Raw genomic sequence first — 20,571 nt, forward strand, 5'->3', positions numbered from 1 at the left:
TACTTTTTTGGGATACCTATTACCTGTAATCAAAAAAGCAGAGCTGAAACAAAATTTATAGTTTTGATTTCGTGTCGGATCTGAGTTCAGATCTCGATCCCGATCCGTTTCCATGGGGCCTGGTCTTAGAAATGTTAAATTATGTGTTGTCCCTTTTTTGCTCGGAGCCCGCTGCTGCCGGAGCTTGCTAAAGGCCAGGACCCTCAGGAAGATGACACCTAAAAAGTCCAGGTGAAGCACCAATACATCTACCAGAAACCGGATTTTACATGCCACGTTTCTTTCAGCTCTAATGGGCGTAACTCCACAGCGGACGGTCAATACGCCACTATGACGGAGAGTAAGTACTTCCACTTGAAATAGGAGCTAGTTGTGCCCTTTAATCCCTTTCCAGTCAAGAAGAAGATGTTTAAAAGCTTCGGCCTGGAGCCTGGGTTCACCACGGAGCCGAAGTCCAGGGAGGATCTACTCAAGTACCAACCCAAGCTTGAGGACTTACCTGCGCGATCTATGCAGGACTCCTTTTGCTCGGCCATCATTCCGCTGAGCACGAATGCAGCTCTGCAGGACAAGTATATCAACTTTAGAGGCTTCGCGCGCGTTGGCAGACTTCTGGAGGACATGGACATCTTTGCCGGTACCATCTAGTTCGGCCAAGGCCATCTCATTGAATAATTGCCTACTTAACTATTCGTAGCTTGGTGCTGTAATAGACACCTCAAAGTGCCCAATCTGCCGGAGGGAGTGCCCTTGCCGTACTCCCTTGTGACGGTCCTGGTGGACCGGATCGACTTCACCAGTGTCTCACCCCAGGGCACCCAAGACATCCGCCTGTCTGGCCATGTGTCCTGGGTGGGAACCAGTTCCATGGAGGTGGTGGTATGGCTAGAGCAGATTGTCAATGAGCAGTATCAGAAAATCACGCGAGCTTTGTTTCTGATGGCCGCGAGAAACGCCACCAACACAGCTGCGGCTCCAGTGAATCCCATTCAGCCTGCCAACGAGGAGGAGAAGCTCATCCTAGCTGGCGGGACCGACAGGAAAAAGCAACGACAGCTACTCATGGCGCAGTCAGTCTTCAAGGTGGAACCCAACGCCGAGGAACAGTCTCTCATCTACAAGCTCTACAAAAGGACTACTCCAGACGAGCAAACGGGTCCGCGCCGCTTCCTGCCTCCCAACTGCATTTGGATGCACGACTCCTCCCAGATGAGCACTATTCCCTCGTTCCCGGAGCACAGAAACCAAAACAACACTGTCTTCGGAGGATTCCTCATGCGCAGTGCCCTGGAGATTAGCTGGGCAACAGCGTTCCTCTACCTCAAGACCAGACCCACGCTGGAGCACATCTCTGACATTAGTTTCCAGAAGCCCGTCAGCGTGAACAGCTTCATCAAGATGACCGCGTATGTGGTGTACACGCAGGAGAACTATCTGCAGATCATGACCGTTGCCGAAGTCCTGGACGCGTACACGGGGAACCACGTGACCACCAACACGTTCCACTATACCTTCTCCTCTCCAGACGCGGTTACTGAGGTGCTGCCTCGCTCCTACCACGAAACCATGTGGTACATCCATGGTCGCCGCAAGTTCATCGCCAGCAGGAGCCAAGCCTCAAAAAATCCCCGCTAAGTTTAAATTCACGTAGTCAGTATTTCTCATAGCTAATGTACACAAAGACTGGATTAGTTTGAGCAAATCTTGTCACATCTGTTAACCGAACTGTGCCAGGTGATAGTTCCTGATCCAAAAATCTATATGATGCCTATTAAATCGCCTAACTATTCAATTCCTTATCGAAAGCAAAAAGCGTCTAGTTGGCCCTGGCTTTTATTTTGAATACCCAGTTGCGTGAAGATCATGACCACTGCCAATGTTCTGGGCACGCACGTGATTGGTGGTGAGCCCTACTCCCACTCCGCAGATTAGATTGGGTCCACAATTGATTCATAGAAAACATTATATTTTCGGTAATGTTTTGCTGTCTAATCAGACCGAAAATTGAGTGTAAAACTTTCCATCTCCTTCGCTAGTCTGGCACTTTTCGAAAACATCATCTTTACACCTCTTTTCAGATTAGATTGCAGGTCTGAGAAGGTGCACTGAAAAATAAGATGTGTCTGTGCTGGAGACGGAATCGATTCAAACAGATAGCCGGCGCAATATTATGGGATCACATCATTCTAATAACAAATAATCAAACATATTTTCAAAAGATTTAATTCCCATGAGATCAAAATATACAAATTCCCCCAAGAACCTACCCTATTTCTCGCAGTGCAGGCAGAAGATCTCTCACCAAGCGGACAGGTGATCGCCATGCGCGGGTTCTCACTCGCCGGAGAGCCATGTAATCGCACAACGCGGAACATTGCCAACGCTCCACTCGGTTCTAGAATCACTCTCTATTTTGCAGCCCAAGTGAAAGCACTTCATGTAAATCCGAACGAGCTGTGGCGTATTACGTATTAGGAGCTGGGACCTACACCCAAGTGCCCTGCAAGTGATTTCCCCAAAAAATCCAAGCCATTGGATCCCCAGTAGGCGGTTCAATTAGTTGCAAATCCCAAGGCCCGGATCCCGAGACACCTGGAAACGATGCTGTGTCGCTTGGCACGGGGTTTTGGAACGGCACTGGCGAGGAGGAGCTACTGGTCGACTGCCCGGCGAAGGCGACTGCTGGCCACAAGCTCCCCCGCTCTGGCGTGCCAGCAGTTGCCCAGGAGCTATACGCTAGACAACGGACCCAAGGTGAAGTCCGATCATCGCTCTGGAACGATGGTGGAGGGTAAGTGAGAGTCTATGTTCGCTTTGGAAAACCTTTCTGACACCTCTTTACCCCTAGTGGCTCGTGTCATTCGCGAGCAATCCGGCGTGGACGTGGGCTACCATACGATTCCCAAGCCCCGAGATCATCTCCTGCAGCACGAGCCGAAGAGGGAGGAGCTGCCACCAAGAACTATGCTGGATTCGCACACCACGGCCATTCTGCCCCTGAGCTCTAGTGAGCTAATCCGCGAGAGCTACGTGAATCACCTGGGAAGGGTGAGATTGGGCCGCATTATGGAGGAGTTGGACATGTTTGCCGTATGGATCTGCCATCGTCATGTAAAACTGCCCAAGCTGCCGAAGGGAGTGCCTTTGCCTTACACCTTTGTCACGTTGCTGGTCGACAAAGTGGAGTTCACCAACCTGGAGCGGTTGCAGGTCAACCAGGACATCGAGATCAGTGGTCACATCTCGTGGGCGGGGCGGAGTTCCATGGAGATTACCATCTATGTGAGGCAGTTAGCCCACGGCGAATATATTGATGTAACAAAAGCAATCTTCGTCATGGTGGCCAGAAATGCCACCAATACGGGACCGGCTCCCATTAATCCCATAGAGGTTGGTGATGAAACCGAGAAGCTCATTTGGGAGCAGGCGGAGAAGCGGCAAAAGGTGCGCAAGTCTTCTGCCATGGACTCAGTGTTCAACTCGCCGCCCAGGGAACACGAACAGGCCATCATGTACGAGATCCTCAAGAGAACCACCCCAGCCAACAGTATGGATCTCAACAAGCGTGTGCTGCCGCCGAAATGCCGCTGGATGGAGGACTCTATGCAGTCCACAATGATTGCTCCGTTCCCGGAGAACAGGAATGCGCAGAACACCATCTTCGGAGGCTACCTCATGCGCCAGGCCGTTGAAATCAGCTTCATAATGGCTAGCATCTACCTGGGCGATCGGCCCATCCTCAGGTGCATCTCGGACATTAGTTTCATGCACCCGGTGCATGTGGATCGGTTCCTTCAGCTCACCGCTCACGTGGTATACGCCGCCCAGAACTACGTTCAGCTGATGACCGTGGCCCAGATTTGGGATGCCAAGAGCGGCAAAGTGCAGACCACCAATGTCTTCTACTTGACCTATCGGGCGGACAAGGTGCTGGACGAGGTGCTCCCGCGATCCTACCGAGAGATGTTGTGGTACGTCCACGGTAGGCGGAAACTCCTGGCCGCTCTGCACTTGCAGCCGGAGTACCCCGATCCCACCGGAGTGGCCAAGGAGAGCTCAAATTGTATCAGCACTTAGAATTAGCGCTAAGGTAAATCGAAGTTGTAGTTGATCCAAATATGCTAATCTGATGGAATTTTAACTTTATAGCTGTTATTTTATAATTAGTAGGATATACCAATGAAATAAAATTGTAGAAAGGAATTTAAATTGGAGTGTGCAACACACACACAGCTGTGGTTCTTTGATGAAAAGGCCAAAACTTTCCGTTTTGTAAGGTTTATTTTACAAATCCTGTTAGTCTAACCAGCGGGCGCGCTTGTACAGTGTTTTTGCTTTAGAAATCCTTAAAGTGAAGAACCAAATACCTTCGCTCGCTTAGAATCGCATGCGGTGGGGGTACTGGGAGGAGTGCAGGGCAAACATGTTCTGCAAGTACTTGGCGAAGAACTTGCCCTCGGGGTGGGCCTTGATGACCTTCAGCAGGGCGGCGTCCACCTCCTTCTGGTCCTTCTTGCGCTGCTCGTTGGGCAGGAAGCGCTCCTTCTTGGCCGCGAAGATGTCGGCCTCGCCGCTCTTCTTGTCCTTCTTGGCCTTCAGACGACGGAAGTAGGCGTCGTTCAGGTGCTCGGGCACCTTGAAGGCACCGAGATCCACCTTCGAGGAGGTGCCGATCACGTAGCGCTGGGACACGCGACGCAGCGGGCACGAATTGAGGGCGAAGGGTCCGGTGACCAGCAGGAGTCCGGAGGCCAAGACCTTCAACAGGACGACGCGCTTGCCCTGGTGGCGTCCGGCCAGCAGGATGAGCACGGTTCCGGGGGTCAGGTTGCGGCGCGTGTTGCGCTTGTGCTCGCTGAAGTTGGCCTTGGAGGGGCGCTTCTTCACGAACGTCTTGGTCGGGTAGGAGGCCTTGCTCTTCTTCAGGAAGACCGTGCGCTCACCGCCGTTCTTGGGTCCTCCGATCTTCTTCACCTTCTTGATGGGCACCTTGGTCTTCTCCACGACGGGGCTCTTCTTGTCCTTCAGGCGGTACAGAGCACGACGCTTGTACATCTGAAATGGGTTGGAAAAGTGGTTAGCTTGATCCTTGATCCACAAGCCTTTGAACTAGGGGGTTATTTTGTTTACGTGTATCACTTATACGCTCCACTTGTTGCACAGTCACAAGCAAGGGCATTGGGGATTATTGAACTTATTTGTGAGAAGAGTAAACAATTTAGGCAAAGTATGCATGGTTTGTACTAATAGCCACTTGAACACACGGGAATTAACATATATACATTTTGATTAAGGAACCGCGCTGACAATAACTGAGTTTTCAAGTAAAACTAACTCCGATTGGAAAGATGGTGTGTGGTATATCCCGCGGATGGATGAGCAAGTATCGGATCCCATGGATTCGGAGCACCACAAGTAAACCACGCTGCTGCGCCTTCTCATCGGGCGGAGGCGTCCCTCGGGCCAGAGGCCATTTCCCCACTGTTTTCGTCGATATTTACCTGGGCCTTGGAGTAACGCAGGATGCCGCCCTTCAGGTAGGAGTTGACGGGGTGCTTCTTGCCCTTTTTGGCCGACTTGGCCACCTTTTTAGCTTTCTCGATGGGTGCCATTGTGAAACACGTGTACACAGCACAAAAATTATTGGAAAAGGAAGGTTATGTCTAGAGCGGTGTGACCAGCGCGGTCGATACAAAAATACCGCCCGGTTACCGCAGAAATACCAACTCAGATTGTAAACATACCATCTATATACCTGAAATTAAAACATAATATTCCTTGCTTGAATTATTTTTACTCAAGAGTGGAAAGTTACAAACATAGTTTCAGTTCCTATTACAGAGGATTTTAATTTACATTAAGACTTAAGCTTAAACGATTATTTGTGTAATCGGGTCACCTATCGACAGAAAATGCACACAGTCGCAATATGAAAAGTATCGCTACGTTTCAATAAAAATCGATAAGCTTAACGGTCAATTTATTGAATGAGCAATTAAAAAAATTAAACAAAAACAGTTTCGTTTTTACCTTTGAAGTTTCAGCAAGCCAGAATGATAAATAAATCTGAAGTAAATCAGCTTATTTATAAAAAAAAATTGAAGACAACTTTCCATTTACCATTTAATAATACTTTTTTCCATTTATTTCTTGTAATGTGTATAATGATTTAAATCACGAGCTTCAGCTGTTTTCAAACAACTTGTTCCACATTTCTTTACACAATGATCCATTTGCTTAGAATGATTCTGGTGGACGCCTAAAGTAGAGTCTAATTGTTAGTTACAGGATGTAATTTAAAATAAATAAAATGAGTGGTTCGTAATGTACAGTATGAATTCATTTCGTGTGGTAACTAATCCTAAAATGTAAACCTCAACCGAATATAAGCTCAAAACTTGACGATGGGCGATTGCCCACCATCATTGTTAGCATCAATAAAAGTAGTCGTCAAATAAAAACTAAATATACAATAATTGAGATTTTCATTCATGTTTTTGATGTTGATCCTTGCAAATATTTAACTAACTCCGCGCTAAATACAATGTAAAATTTGCTAGTTGTTAAAATTATGAAATCTCAGCCCGTGGCAGTCGATGGTAGAAAAACTTAGTGCTAGACTTATTTTCACCGCTTTCACCTTTCTCTTAATCGCCTAATCGTCAATTGGCTGTTACTTAAAGTGGACTAAGCTTAAACGAACACATGATGATCTCCGTCGCTTAAATATAATTATTTGTTTCGCATTTCGACTGTGTTAACAATGTATTCGGGTTCTGCTTTCTCACAGCTTTCACAGAACTGATCTTCAGGTTCAGAAGGTTCTTGTGGTTCAGAAGGTTACTGAAGTACAGGGATAGAATCTAGAATCTATTGCACAATTGTTAGTTGAGAGAACTTGAATATTTACAGCAAAGTCGCCGGGCTTATTTACACTCGATCGGAAGTCGGGGTTATGGAAATGGTGCTGGTGCTGGTGTACTCACATTTCGCCGGAGTCGCCGCTTCACTGCGTCTGGCGTCTGGCCAGCGGATGGCCGCGGACGAAGTGAAATAAAACAGGCGAGTTTGTTGTAAATATTCATGAAATCTGAATGCCCCAGTGGCGGGGCAAACGCATTTTATTCAAATTTACAGACAGGAGTTTGCACATTCCGCTGCCAAATGGATTTAAATGAAAGTTTTCTGAATTTGCGAAATTTCAATTGTTTTATGCTCTGCGTTAGTTTGCCTATGCTCTCTAAAACTCTTCGCTCGACCCTCTCGGTACACCTTGCTAAAAGTTGCATCATAATTTCCGCTTAATATGCTCGCCGCGCTTCAATTTGAATTGAATTGAATTTTGGCCTTGTCTCAACGCTGGTTTTGCTTTAAACTAGGGTTTAATGGGTAGTTTCGTATGGTACAACATAAGAATGCGATTCGGTTTACAATTTGTTTAATAAGTTAAATAATATTACGTAACAAAAAAGAAGCATTAGCATGTGCATCTTATGTGAAGAGGGTATAATATAAAAAAGGACTCGAACTAAATTTCAATGCCTTGGACTTGATTGATTGATTAATTGGTTGGTTGTCCGAGTGATAAACAATCGTATAGAAATAACAAATTTGCTTAGCTGCGTATGATAATGAAAGATTTTCTAGGGCGGAAATTGAGTTCGCTTTTGTTTGGTTTTCGATTTTGTTATACAGAGAAAAATCTACTAGACACACACTACATATTGTGGATTCATCGTACCTTGTTTAATGTTATTATATTATTGTTAAGAGTTCTTAGTCAATACAGGCGGCGAATTATACTTTAGTTTTCTATGGGCTTTCTCGTGTTTTTTGAGCGCGGCTAAAATTACTGATTAATCTGATCCGACCTTGTTTTTGTGTTTTCTGTGTTAGCTTATCTTTTAGGTCGGTCGGTCTATACATAAAGAACTTTTGTACTTTTTTTTAGATTTTATGATTTTTGTTGATGTTTTTGGGTCCATTGATTCGGGGCTTTTACATTAACAGATAGGATCGGGACAAACATAGAGAACATAGTGACAACTTATTTAGGGGTTTGTAGAAAGGATTTTCTTTTTGTTGGAAGTTTTCCATTGGGGTTTTGAATTTTTTTTGACGGTTTCAAGCGCAACCAACAAAAAACTGCTGTCCCATTCCAGATGTTCGGGATTTCGGCGTGGGTTCGCAATTCTCAAATCGTATTCTCTTTCTCACTGATCTCGAATAATGATCCGGAACGGCATCAATCTTTTGTATGATGGTCCGCAGCATTCTTTTTGATTTTTTTTATATTTTTTTTTGCTTTTGTTTTTTTTTTCACGTATTTTTTTGTCTGCCGCAAATAAATCGAAAAAATGTGGGGGCGCTACTCTCGGGTAACTTTTCAAAAGGGGGAGGCGTGGCTGCGTCACCTTGCCGCCCACATTTCCGCTGCTATCTCAATAGTTTCTTAAATGTTAGAACCAGCGCGCTACCAAATACACATTTGTGTGTATGCCAAAAGAATTATGATGCACTTTAGCAAAATATACACACTCTACCTCAACCAGCACTACTACACTCGCACGCGGAACGCTCTCACGGACACAAATCCTCTGCGGAGGCTTCCATCCTCCTGCTGCTCCTCCCTCCTCGCTGCCGATGGGCGATATGCCTGGTGCCAGGAAAACAGGAGGAGGTGTGAGGTGTCGGGTGTGTCCTGCGATTGCGTCTGGTTGATGGTCCTTTTGTCCGCTGCTCCAGTTGCCCAGCTGTTGACCCTGCTGCTCTACTGCTGCTGGCTGTCGCTGGATACTAACATTGTTCGAAAATTGGAATTATGGGTGAAGTGGGCCAGTCCTCCTCCTCCTCGGAGCTAATACTCTCGGTTCTGGAACAATAAATAAACAAATTTGCTATGTTAATTAAACGATTCATACCAGTCAACCTTTCTATCAGAGAAGTAAAAGTGATTTATCGACCATTTGTTAAGTAACTAAAATCCTCCCCCTGATGCCACCGTTTTCTTAACAATTGGACATCAATTAACAAAACGAGTTCAAGTTGAAGGCCCCTTTCGCAATCAAGGCCCCGAAAATCAGCTGATAATTCGCAAGCCTTTGCTCAGGTGCAACTGGAACACAAAGTTCGGGGAAACGGTGCATTGAACTTTCCGAATGTTTATGACTAACTTTTCGAAACAGCGACAAAACCCTAGAAAACATTATCAACGATAAGATAGCAATTAGGGGGAAAGCTAGAAAACAAAGAAAACAATCGGGCCGAAATAGAAATCCAATGACATTGAGCATGCACATCTAAGTTCAATGTGAGAATTCAAGGACGCACAACAGCTGGCCAAGATATAGGTAAGAGGTATTCGAGTATATGCCCCGCAGATATATGTTTTGCATAAGCGACTACTCTTCCCGCGACCCTCGCTGCGGTCTACGTGCGTGTATTTTGTTGTTGCGTCTAGCGGGTATTTGGAAACGATAAGATTGTTGCCGAAAAAAAAGGCAAAAACAAGGGCAGCGAAAATAAAAAACAAATAGCCACACACAAACAACACGCATATATGTGTGTAGAATGGGCGGTTCGCAGAGGGGGCGGGCGGGCGGTCGGTGGGCGAGCCAGCCAGTCTCATGACAATTGTGTTGTTGCCGCTCTGGCTGATAATGGAATTGCTAATATTCTAGAAACTTGTTTACGCCAACAAGTTCAGATCGTCATCGACACATTTGCTTACATTCGAGATTATATATGCGCGTGTTGGCTATGTCCAAAATCACTAAAAATAAAGACCGGTGATCCGGGCCGCAAAGTTCTTTGGTCCCATTTACAATTGGGTTGGGAAAAAGACCCCTCTTAAGACAAGATCGCAGACTCACCTAGAACGCAGGCCATCGTCGAGGGCGTTGGAGATGCCTTCCTCAATGGTGGGCAGGTCGGAGGAGAAGCGGTTGATCGGGCGCAAGACGCGCAGCGTGCGACTGGACAGCTTCCAGACAAGCCGCTGCTTGTAGGGCGCCTTGTTCTGCCCGTTGTAGTGGGACAGAATACCCGAAACGATGCTGAAGCCGCAGGTGAAAACGCGATCGGGAATCTGTGGGGCACAAGAAGCCAGGTCATTGAAAGGTTCAAGTGAAAGGTCCAAAGGTTCCTCAATGAAACTCACCCTCATGTACTGCTGCAGGAAGAGAATGTACTCGAAGACGTGCTTCAGCTCCGGACTGCCGCGGGTGTAGGACTCCTTGATGTGGAAGTCCAGGTGCAGGCAGATGAGCACCAGCGCCAGCGTCGAGGGCGTGATCACCGTGGTCTTCACGTCGCACATCAGGATCTCCAGGCGGTTCTCCAGTTCCTCCAGCTTGATGAGCTGCTGGTAGAACTTGAAGAAGTCGCCGCCGATCTCCTTCGCCAAGTTGCGGAAGAGGGCGTAGTAGATGCGCAGGTAGCTCACAGAAGTGATTGGTGCATGTCCCATCTGGACGCCCAGCTTGTTGGCAATCACGCCGGCCATGCGTTCCAGATCACCAGCGGTACAACCACACTGGAAGAACAAAGGGAGTAAGCACCCTGCTGCGAAAATGAAAAATGTTTTCCAATCACCCACCTGAGATATTGTAACCAGATCCTCGGCGGGAATGGGCTTCAAGTCCAGCTGCTTGATGGCCAAGTGGAACGAGGCCACGCTCATGCAGGCCATGTGCTTCGGCTTGACGGCCATGCGATCCAGGAAGCGGTCCACCAGGCTCATGGCCGAGAACAGGACGTCGGAGGGCAGCTCGTACCACATCTTCAGGCAGCGCAGCACGTAAGCGGATCCATCTCGTCCTCCGGCAGTAACCTCACGCTGCAAAAGGAATACATGTTATGTTGGTTTTCATCCTAAAAGTAAAGCAGTGCACTAGACTCACCCTCGATTCCTTGGGCAACAGCAGCACCGTGTGGAACTTGTCCTGCAGGACGTCGTACTCCTTGAGGGTTTCGTACAACTCGTCCGAGGTGAGGGCGTGCAGCTGATCCTCTAGCTTTTTCAAGGACGACGACGACTCGCCGTTGTTGTTGCTGGCTCCACCGACGGCTCCTGCCTCGGATTCCGCCAGATCCTCCAGTTGTTGCTGTTGTTCGTACTTCTGATATTCCAAGCCAGCAGCACCCGGTGTCCCATACCGGCCCTCGTCCGCAATCCTCATCCAATCAGTTGGCATCTCTGCATTGCGGTTAATGCCGTTGGCCAGCTTGCCCCCACCGATAGCACCACCCAATCCCGATACCAATCCCGGACCAGCAGATCCGCCCGCGGATGCGGCAGCAGCGGCGGCAGCCTGGGCCGAAGTCGAGGGCTGCTCGTCGTCGACCAGAATGGCGTTGATGCTATGGGCGTCCATGGCGAGTCCGATGTTGTTGTTGTGGGGTCCGTTCAAAAGGGCGGCTGGGTGGTCCTGGTAATCCTGGTGATCCTGGGGCAAGGCTAGGCCTGGCATAACCGACGACGACATCGATGTCCTCTGCTGCATCAACTGCTCCTGCTGCCGCGCCGCCTGCAACTGGCAATAGTAGGCGATATCCTGCTCCCGTTGGTACTGGTAGTGCTGGTATTGCTCGTATTGCTGTTGCAAGTGCAACTGTTGCTGCTGTTGCAGAGTGCTCTCCAACTCACAATCAACTTCGGCGGCGTATTCGGCGGCAGCAGAGGAGTAGCGTACAGGGACAGACATTGTGAGGGCTGGCCTAGTACCTGTTGTGGTTTTCAAGGTTGTAATTTAAACAAGCAACACTCTTTGCTGGCAAAAAGTGTCGGGAAAGTGCAAAAAGAAAACTAGGCCCAGATGAAATCGCAAGGAGGAGAAGTGGAAGGGAGCGGAATTCGTCCTTTCGTTCTCGCAGTCCTTGGCAAATTTTGTTTGCTTTTATTTTCAGCTAAACGCGGATCTCAGACTTCCCAGTTGGGCCGATATCAACGAGTTTATACGAAGAAACTCTCAATCTTTCGCTCGAGATCCGTGTTGGTTATCAACTTGCGCTTCAGAGAGTCCGAAAAGACCACTGGATCTCTCTATGGAAACGCCACCGAAAATAAAACTAATCTGTTTGCTACTTGTGCTGCACACACCGGTCTCAGAACTCAGAGATTTTGCTTTTCGAAAACTCTGGCTGGTTGTCAGTAACGCCAGCAGTTCAGTGACCTTAATGCAATTCTCTCAACGATTGGCAAACGGGAAACAAACAAAAGACACCCTCTACAATGATGGTTCAACGACGACAGAATTGCGGGCAGTGTACCAAAGGACAATTCGACAGTAGCTATGTCTATATAGGCTATGGTCGACTTTTGGTTTGTCTGGCGTACGCTGATCTCGCAATTGTCGCGCTATTGAAGTGGAAAATGTGTTCAGGAACTCAAAACCAAGTGAGTTCCTGGGCAAAGCGCTGAATTGGTGGTTTATTAAGTGTTCGCTCAGTGCTTTTCACGATAATAAACTCGTGCGCTTGCCTAACTTGCTTTTCAGCTTTTTAGCTTTTATGATATAGCTTTGTATGCTAGGTTTTTGGTTTGGCTAAATTCAAATAAAACTTACGAGCTGCAAAAGTTGTTTGTGTGGGGCACAGAGAAATTCAAATATTATTACAGTGTTTCAAAATAAAGTCAATGGTGGGATGGCATGCAAATTAATTGATGTGTGCAAGTGCATTGCACTCGTTCATACTTTTTGTGTGCTCTTCGAAATAAACGATGTTCAGTGCGTTTAACGAACTTTTTGGATTCAGTTAAAAAAAAAAAAGGAAAAACACCTGTACAGTGGAACAAATGCGTCCCCATGGAGCAATAAACACGATGGCATTGGAATTCGTTTTATTTTGAGCAGTGCTCTACTCAAATCGAGCAAACGACCTCAGCCAGTGACACATTTTATTCAAATCGCTCGCTTACAAGGTTGTTTTATGGGAAGTAGGAGGAGGAGGGGGTCTGGGACTCGATGTGGCGCCCAAGGCGAACCACGTAAATAGATCGAGATCGAGGCAAGAAATCAAAGCATGAAAAGAATCGGACAGCAGACATACTTTGATCTTAATTATTCAGATACGTTTGATAACGAACTTGCTGCTTTGGACTTCAGGTACTTGAAATAAACCAATAAGTTCGACCAGCAGCAACAGAACTATAGCCATTCAAAACTTTCCTAATCGAATCGATCCACTCCTTTGCCACAGCAAAGAGCAAACAAACTCGATGGGTAAACAACAATATATTAGATCCCTGAGTACTTCTATATCACTTCACACTTCCGCCAGACAAGAGCTGTGTCCAAAAGCCTGCGATTAAAACTTGAGCAAACGCAAAGCCCGACAAAGCAGAGCAATCTACATATAAACACTTGAGCAAACATCACCATATTGTGTGCTAGTTTAGTGGGCATGAGGAAAATCCAAAGATTGCTGCCTGCCTCCAATGCTTTCTCTTCCTTCGGAAACCAAAACATAAACTTCACATGGTGTAAACAATGCGATGATAGATGACATAAACCCAGCTAAGCCAAACACTCGAGAAACTACCCAACTACCAAATGGAGATGCTAAATTGGTAAATAAAGCCCCGACAATTGGCTCCAGATGTGGTTGGTTATCCAACAGATTCCAAGTATCTGGCAGTGATGAGGGATCGCCTGGTTATTTTTAGGAAAGCAACAAGGAGGAAATCACAAGAACTAGCTGCCCCTGAGCCACTGGCGCCAAGGGTTTCGTATCTTTTGGCATTTCGAGCTCGATCGTCCTCAATCTGCATACGTTAACAACCACAAGTGAGGGCATTTAAAGCGTTTAACCTGCTCCATGGCAAACCAGATAAGCAAGCAAGGCTGCTTATTAGCAAAACAAACAGCAGCTAAAAGCAAGTACGAGTGGAGAAATCCAAAATAAAACATCGGATAATAAAAAGTTCACTTTATCGAGTGGCGTTATTGGGCAATCCAAGTCCGTATGCCAATCTTTCGATTCGGACTCCGAGAATCCGAATTCGATGACTCTGGCTTTTAATGATAATCAGGTCAGAGAATCATTTTCGACCGCGCCCTGAATCATCTTTCAATACGCCAACATAGCCATGAATCAGACGCGGGTTGTGTGACACACAGGGAGTGTATGTGTGTGACGCCATTGAAAATGCCCCCTCGAAATATTTGTGCATTGACAGCAAAGACTTCCGTTTTCTGGGGTTTCTCTTGATCAGATCTATTTATAAGACCCAGACGAAAACAGCCAATAACAATAACCGAATGAAACTAGCTTTGGGCCCGCAATTCAAGGTCGCCCACCCACCGAAAAAACCCGTTCCAAGGGTCGGGGCAGATCCAGCAAAGTTTTTGGCTCGAAAGCTGCTGAGCAAGCACGAAAGAAACGGCTTGAAGAGAGCTTAAAAGTAAATCAGAAGAAAAGCTTCCGTCGGAAAAAGAAGCGATAACGGTAGACGAGGAGGTTAAAGTTCAACTTTATGCTCTGCTGACCATAAAAACAATGAACAAAAGCATATATCAATGGGCAACACAGGTCGAAAGTCTACACACTCTGGAAAATTATTTAAAAGGGGCCTATTGTAAAATCCATCACTTTCAAAAAAGTTATTGTAATAAAAGAGCACGCGATTAGACTTTGGCATTTGTTGCTATCAATACTGAGATTAGTTGATAACAACATCCGACGCTTGTTTTCTTTACCCTCCAGTTACCATAAAATTCCACCCGTTTTGGTTCCACTGTACAGTAGAGATACAGCGAGAACAAACAGCTTTTGTTATACGAGCTAGACAAAAAGCTATCGCACTTTTGATCTCCAGCAAGGTTTTCTGCTCGAATGCAGTTGTACTTAAAATGGTTATATGAACGCCAGATTTCTCAACTGAGTTATTTCTTATTTTCTTGTTTTCGTTTGACGGCTTGTTTTTAGTTGTTTTCAGTTTTTTCTTTTTTGGCGCGCGCTCTGCTGACGCAAAAAGCACGTACGCACACACGAATAGGCAAAGTATCTGTATCTGTGTAGCCATATTTTTAATGTTGTTGTTAAAAATACCAGCAGAAGCGCACAGAAATTTCACTTTTTACCTATTTTCGTAACAGGCGGAGGGCGGCGGAGGGCGTGGCACCACTACCTGGGCAGACAGACAGGTGCGAAATATTTTCGTAGCTTCGCTTTGTTTTTATCTAGGCACCAAAGCGCCGCAAATCCCTCGACTGCAATTGAAAGTTAAGCTACGGGTGCGGCCGACAGGTAAAAAGATGCGTTTCCAAATCGAAAGCGCGCGGATCGTAAACAAAGGCCTAAAAGCCAAAAGCGAAATATTTCCACTGCAAACATATGATCGTCGGAAATTGTTTTCAATTTGCGCTGCCTTCCGTTTACTTGGCTTTTTTACTTGGAGCGCGCGAATGGATTGTTCATTTATCATCGTCATCGACTGATGAAGGTCAGCAAATGACAGCCGAAGAGAGAGTGAGATCGCTGCTGCAGATTGCGGGAAAGAGATGGCCAGAGAGACCATACAAGCCAGCTTTTCATCGAAGAAATGGAAACGTGACCAGAGACAGGCTTCAAATGGCAGAAGAAATGGTGAGCGTGAGCAAGTTCTCGACTGCATTTCGAATTTCGATTGTCTTCCTATCATTTTCACAATACAATCTTTAGGATGTGGCATCATATGTGAGGGATGCAACCTCGAGTTTAGGCGCCAAATGGAAGTGTCTCAAATTGTCTCTCATTCGTTGTTGTTTCCTGCCGAAATCAACCTGAAGCAGCCGAAAAAAAAAACGTTGTCAACCCCTTAGAAACCTGAACAGTTCGACTTTTTAGACCGAGAAAGAGGTGTACGGATGTGTGACTTGGTCGCGGGCCATAATTAACGGATGGAAGAAGGAAATTGCCCAGCCAGTTGACTCAGGGGTGGCTCTACTCCACCGAGCAACCCCAAAAGCGTTCAAATCCACCCTGCTGACAGACAGGCCAGAGCTCGGAATTTGAATTTCCCACATGACCCAGCACAAGTGGCGGGGAAACCAAATGAAAAGATCTTGCAGCAGCTGCATTGGCATGTGCTGCAAAAGATACGAAAGATACACTAGCGAACAAAGAAAACTCTGTTTATTCTATTCTGAAAAGAAAAGAAACGACCCCGAAAGAAAACAACAATAGAAACGCAGAGGAAAGATCATTGCACTGGGGTAGGCTGGATTTGGAAATAGTGCCACCCTAATCTATGAGACGATCGACCTTTGCCAAGCCTGTTTTCCAGTGCCCTTTCGTAGCTTCCTGAGTTTCGGAATCAATACTTGCGTCGGCTATCTGCCAATTGACTGGCGATTTGCATTATCTACCGATCGTGTGACTCGACCCACTCGGCAATTTCCAAATTGCCGTGCACTCGAACCCCCCGCGCACTGACCATTATCAACGGAAATGCAGTATAAGAATTTCCCTGACGTGAAGAGAACGTGTCCAAAGTCGGAGTCACTGCAGCGTCGGCTGAGCGTCTGAGGAGCGTGCCCAAAAGGAATGATAAGCGAGTGCTAATCGCGGGCAACGCAGTCGTACGTAGTTCAAAGTCCCAAAATAGCAAAGGGACGGCGACGTTAGTTGTATATTTCAATATATGATCGAACAGAAAGGCAGTGGTCTAATGATTCATTCCCCCGAAGAGGTGGGTTACCATACTATCAGAAATTCCATTTGTTTGGGTACTTTTAGAAATATACGTGTACCAAGTGCAAGAGGATCCCTCGGCGAAGTTAATAGCAAAGCTCATGTTCCGCAGGGAATTTTTCAGGCGAAATTGGAGGAAATGTTCTCCCTATAGAGGGTTCATTCTACGTTTATCGGCGTAATTGCTGGCCTCAAGTTATCGCATGGGCCCAATTACGGCCGTAGGCTGTATTCCCCGTACACGCGTTCTATATCCAAGGTTCCTGACTGACATTTAGATAACTGGCTGGTACACTGCAATCCCATTGATGACTTATAGTCCGGGATTCGCTTATCAGAGAAGAGGCGGACATTTCGTAACATTCCATGACGTAAGTACATGGGTTCGATAGATAAAGCGGTTCGATCTTATCGCCTTTGTCACAGAACCCATAGAAATGCCTCCAGAGGAGAGCAGCTGCTGTGCAAATAGAGGGAAGGGGCAGCTGCAGTCGGGACCATGGGATTTATTTCGTCACCTTTCGTGAAATTGAATTAGAAAGGGGTGGGACTCGAAAAGTCGCCTGGCACGAGCTGGAAGTGGGGGGAAAGTCGAAGGGAGGGGTTGAAATCGGTTCAGTTGAGTGCTTTTGGGTTTGCTGGCTTTGAATCTCCGGGAATGGGAATCGTGGTTTATACATATGGCTTTTTGGGATGGTCAGCTGTCCGTTCAAGTGTTGGCATTGAATTTCACTTTGGGCCGTCTGTCGTTTTGCAGACACACGAATTTCATGGCATACTGAAATCGAAGAAAACAGGTAGAAAGCAGACGATATCTGCTAAAAAGGCGCCTCCCTAACCAAAAGGGGAAGCCAAATAGATGTCAGCTGGATTTCGGGTTCTTTAGCCTTAAACTAATCATTTTGGTCCAATGACTTTAGGGGAATACATAAACAGGAATTGTAAGTTAATCTCCTTATTCCAAAACTTCCTCATTTCGTAGAAGTGACCCAAATAGTTGGACATTGGCCACCTAAGGGTTAATGGTGAATTCTCCCCTTTTAACACCCGTTCTTTCTCTTCCATTCCACAAAGAAGGTGGGCAGAGAATAGAAGAGACCTTTTTACATGTAAACAAGTGTGAAGAGGGCTAAATAAAACAACGGTACAGCAACACCCACACACCCACACCAACCCAACTGTTTCATTAGTATGCGTGCGTGGGGTCGTTTTATGCGTTGTATTTATTTTATTTTGGAGGCTATGGAAAATATGAAAATCAACAAATTAAGCAATTCTGCGCGAGTTTGCGTCTGCGCAACAAATTGAAATCAACAAATATGACCCAGAAAACAAAATAAAAGCGCTGAAGGTGAAATCAGGAGAAACGGGGTACAAAACGGAATGCAATAGCAGTTGTTACTTGTGTTTTCCAGAAACAAGTTGCTTCCTAAAATGAGCAAAAGTGTTTTTGAAACGAAAACAAGTAGTTTTATCCGTCGCACATATTTTATTTTTGGCTGACGCAATTCCAAGCCAGAGCACGCACACTCCCAAACCAATCAAGTTGCTGTGCTGGTGTGAGTGTGTGTATGAGGTAAAAATCCGAATGGGAACAACACACACACACACATACAAAGTCTTTGTTTGCAGCTCGCATGTGTGTGCGATGGCAGGGGAACTTTGGAAGTGGAACACACGAATTGTGGGGAGAACAACAAAGGAAAAGGGGAATATGAAGTAAAACAATTGACGCAAATTGGAAATAAAACAGATATGCAAATGGGGGAAGGCAATAGGAATTGGTTTTCTAGGCGAATAAGGAGGTGCCAAGGAAACAAAGGCGTACATTACTCGCATTACATATGTATGTTGTACAGCTTGCATAAAAAGCACAGCCCCTCAAACACACATACCACTGCAAGCAGCATAGTTCACCGCCCACCCCCCATACGACCCTCTCGCTCACTCTGTAAGCAACGGCCTACGAATAGCGGACCCCAAATCCACTCTCTCGCTTACACACACAAACACCAGACAAACAGCTGTGAAACGAATGGAAGCGAAACAAACACGTAAATGAACGAATTTTGTATGTATGCCTAATATATTTTCTTTTTTCCTACAAACAAAATCATCTGATGGATGACGAAAAAACCTTCATTCTCTTTTTGCATTTTATCGACTTTTCCACTCTTAAATAAATTTAGCATTTTCTTACGTTTTTACAGCCATTTTGTTGTTTTGTGTTGCGCAGGAATGTTGAGATGAACTTTGTTTAGTTGTGAATTTTTGCTTCTATTGCACTCGAAAATAAGTGAATAAATTGGCTGGCAGCTTTACGCGTATTCAATTGCGTCAGATAGTTAGCTATAAAACCTTGTCGTTGGCCATTTAAGCTAGTTGTTAACTAATTTGTACTGCGTTTGTATCACAATTGGAACTCTGTTTATTAGGCTGGCATTTTATCCTCAATTTTTCCCGTCTGCGGATCGATTTTTCCCACACACACTGGGCTGAAGGTGCTTGGGACTTTTCTCCATCAGCTGTGCATTTTCCTCCTGCTGATTTTTTTTAGATCTGCTTTAGCAAAGCTTTGTACGTTCGAACAGCATCGAATTTTTGCACTTGGTCCTTTCAAATTTATATTTTCTATACCTAAGCAAACAAACACTGTCAAACACTCGCGCTCGCAAAAACGGTACTTCTCCGCTTTGTTGTTTTTTTACGAATGAAGAATATTGTGAGCGACCAGTGTTACCAGTAGGCCCGCAAGCTCCAAAAATTTGGTGCTAACACAAATTCGTACTATAAAATACCCTAAGCCAGCGGAAGCGATAGTACCGATGGTCCCTCACTATCGAAGTGTATGTTATTCGATTCTCTCTGTTAACTAACAGTTCTCTGTAATGTTATCGAATTCAAATAAGCCCGCAATAATTCTTTTTTGGTGTGAAACAATTTTTAACACCGTAAGCCTGATAGGGATTAAATAGTAACATTATGTTTCTGAATGCAGGATGTAGACAATTTTAAGACAAGTAATTTAATTATTTAAGGAATTAAGAAATATGAAGGCAACAAATCTTTGAAGCAAAGTTGAGTTCTCAAACTACTATTACAAATGGAAGCTTCTGTTTTGGCAGGGAATCGCAAAATTCCCACACATAATTTCACAATCAATGTCATTGCCAAAATAAAAACATATTTACATATGTACGTTTCGCAAAGCGAAATTCCTATGAGATAAGCGTTGGAACTACGCATTTTGATAAGATATTTTGAGCATGGGAACTACGCAGCAAACTGTTTCAGAAAAGCCGGAGAAATGCATTTCCGGCTGAAAGGAAACTCGTTACTGTTGCCAAGTGAACATTTTCAGGCGAAGAGGGGGAGGGGTGGTCTATTTCAGGGCCTCACTACACACACACACACATGCACAATTCTAGAAACAACCTGTCACACGTACGAATCATCGACGGCAATTTCTTATGAATGAATTTTTGCAATTAGAAGAATGAAGAGAAACTTTTCAATGGGAATGCGAAAACAACAATTTAACTTGTTGCACAAGATGTTCAGCCTTCGATTTTCCCCAATCTCAACGATAGAAACTTTCCTCAATTTCGTCACACACACACACACATGCAAAAGGGAAAAAACGCGTGGCGATTGATTTTCGGCCTTTCAAAAAGTTCGTTTTACGCACTGAACAGCCCGCGAAATGAGTGTAAGTTGGTGTAACAAATCTCATGGCACTTACCCGGATGCCTCTGCGTTTTGATCAGTATCTGCTTTTCTTGCTTCTTATTTCCAAAAAATATAAACTTATTCTCAAATCAAATCTTCGAGAACTGACCAAACTAGGTGTTTGGAAAAATCCTAGGTGGGTATTTCGCGCATTGCCCATCTGGCAAC

General features: G+C 45.6%; 4 protein-coding genes and 1 long non-coding RNA gene across 8 annotated transcripts; 2 read left to right on the forward strand and 3 right to left on the reverse strand.

Moving 5' to 3' along the window:
- The first annotated feature begins 95 nt into the window (after nt 1-95).
- On the forward strand, nt 96-1,805 carry LOC6730351 (acyl-coenzyme A thioesterase 9, mitochondrial). Its single transcript, XM_016177915.3, has 4 exons — nt 96-231; nt 288-340; nt 395-637; nt 698-1,805. Exons 1-4 carry the CDS (start codon nt 113-115, stop codon nt 1,633-1,635), a joined length of 1,353 nt encoding a protein of 450 aa, XP_016037119.1. The 5' UTR covers nt 96-112; the 3' UTR covers nt 1,636-1,805.
- Nucleotides 1,806-1,841: 36 nt separating this feature from the next.
- Nucleotides 1,842-2,407, reverse strand: LOC123327246. Its single transcript, XR_006541836.1, has 2 exons — nt 2,268-2,407; nt 1,842-2,186 (listed from the first exon to the last, which is right to left on the reverse strand). It is a non-coding gene; the product is annotated as an uncharacterized LOC123327246 (long non-coding RNA).
- LOC6730352 (acyl-coenzyme A thioesterase 9, mitochondrial) lies at nt 2,335-4,203 on the forward strand. Of its 2 annotated transcripts, none has more exons than XM_044923154.1 (3): nt 2,335-2,353; nt 2,420-2,791; nt 2,849-4,203. In XM_044923154.1, the coding sequence occupies exons 2-3, from the start codon at nt 2,602-2,604 to the stop codon at nt 4,075-4,077; spliced, it is 1,419 nt and encodes a 472-aa protein (XP_044779089.1). In that variant the 5' UTR covers nt 2,335-2,353; nt 2,420-2,601; the 3' UTR covers nt 4,078-4,203. The 2 variants fall into 2 exon arrangements, with proteins under 2 accessions (XP_044779089.1, XP_044779090.1); XM_044923155.1 differs by lacking the exon at nt 2,335-2,353 and having other exon boundaries at nt 2,358-2,791; nt 2,849-4,090; nt 4,150-4,203.
- A 59-nt stretch (nt 4,204-4,262) lies between these two features.
- On the reverse strand, nt 4,263-5,686 carry LOC27207788 (60S ribosomal protein L6). The gene is made up of 2 exons (XM_016183461.3): nt 5,502-5,686; nt 4,263-5,055 (listed from the first exon to the last, which is right to left on the reverse strand). Exons 1-2 carry the CDS (start codon nt 5,610-5,612, stop codon nt 4,378-4,380), a joined length of 789 nt encoding a protein of 262 aa, XP_016037121.1. The 5' UTR covers nt 5,613-5,686; the 3' UTR covers nt 4,263-4,377.
- Nucleotides 5,687-7,067: 1,381 nt separating this feature from the next.
- On the reverse strand, nt 7,068-20,569 carry LOC6739793 (cyclin G). Of its 3 annotated transcripts, XM_016171992.3 has the most exons (7): nt 20,417-20,545; nt 17,245-17,247; nt 10,902-11,725; nt 10,598-10,837; nt 10,160-10,534; nt 9,873-10,087; nt 7,068-8,872 (listed from the first exon to the last, which is right to left on the reverse strand). In XM_016171992.3, the coding sequence occupies exons 3-7, from the start codon at nt 11,703-11,705 to the stop codon at nt 8,797-8,799; spliced, it is 1,710 nt and encodes a 569-aa protein (XP_016037122.1). In that variant the 5' UTR covers nt 11,706-11,725; nt 17,245-17,247; nt 20,417-20,545; the 3' UTR covers nt 7,068-8,796. The 3 variants fall into 3 exon arrangements, with proteins under 3 accessions (XP_016037122.1, XP_016037124.1, XP_016037123.1); XM_016171994.3 differs by lacking the exon at nt 17,245-17,247 and having other exon boundaries at nt 20,417-20,569; XM_016171993.3 differs by lacking the exons at nt 17,245-17,247; nt 20,417-20,545 and adding an exon at nt 18,875-19,452.
- Between the last annotated feature and the right edge of the window lie 2 nt (nt 20,570-20,571).

Source organism: Drosophila simulans, chromosome 3R, assembly GCF_016746395.2.
Source record: "Drosophila simulans strain w501 chromosome 3R, Prin_Dsim_3.1, whole genome shotgun sequence".
Lineage (NCBI taxonomy): Eukaryota > Metazoa > Arthropoda > Insecta > Diptera > Drosophilidae > Drosophila > Drosophila simulans.

What these genes read in the sequence shown, in the direction of transcription:
- LOC6730351 (XM_016177915.3), top strand. Translation starts at nt 113, where the DNA reads ATGGGGCCTGGTCTTAGAAATGTTAAATTATGTGTTGTCCCTTTTTTG. An exon ending in ATACGCCACTATGACGGAGA is followed by an intron (nt 341 to 394) that starts GTAAGTACTTCC and finishes ATCCCTTTCCAG; the next exon opens with TCAAGAAGAAGATGTTTAAA. An exon ending in GGACATGGACATCTTTGCCG is followed by an intron (nt 638 to 697) that starts GTACCATCTAGT and finishes AACTATTCGTAG; the next exon opens with CTTGGTGCTGTAATAGACAC.
- LOC6730352 (XM_044923154.1), top strand. Translation starts at nt 2,602, where the DNA reads ATGCTGTGTCGCTTGGCACGGGGTTTTGGAACGGCACTGGCGAGGAGG. An exon ending in CTCTGGAACGATGGTGGAGG is followed by an intron (nt 2,792 to 2,848) that starts GTAAGTGAGAGT and finishes CTTTACCCCTAG; the next exon opens with TGGCTCGTGTCATTCGCGAG.
- LOC27207788 (XM_016183461.3), bottom strand. Translation starts at nt 5,612, where the DNA reads ATGGCACCCATCGAGAAAGCTAAAAAGGTGGCCAAGTCGGCCAAAAAG. An exon ending in TGCGTTACTCCAAGGCCCAG is followed by an intron (nt 5,056 to 5,501) that starts GTAAATATCGAC and finishes AACCCATTTCAG; the next exon opens with ATGTACAAGCGTCGTGCTCT.
- LOC6739793 (XM_016171994.3), bottom strand. Translation starts at nt 11,705, where the DNA reads ATGTCTGTCCCTGTACGCTACTCCTCTGCTGCCGCCGAATACGCCGCC. An exon ending in ATCTGGTTACAATATCTCAG is followed by an intron (nt 10,535 to 10,597) that starts GTGGGTGATTGG and finishes TTGTTCTTCCAG; the next exon opens with TGTGGTTGTACCGCTGGTGA. An exon ending in GACGATGGCCTGCGTTCTAG is followed by an intron (nt 8,873 to 9,872) that starts GTGAGTCTGCGA and finishes TTATTGTTCCAG; the next exon opens with AACCGAGAGTATTAGCTCCG.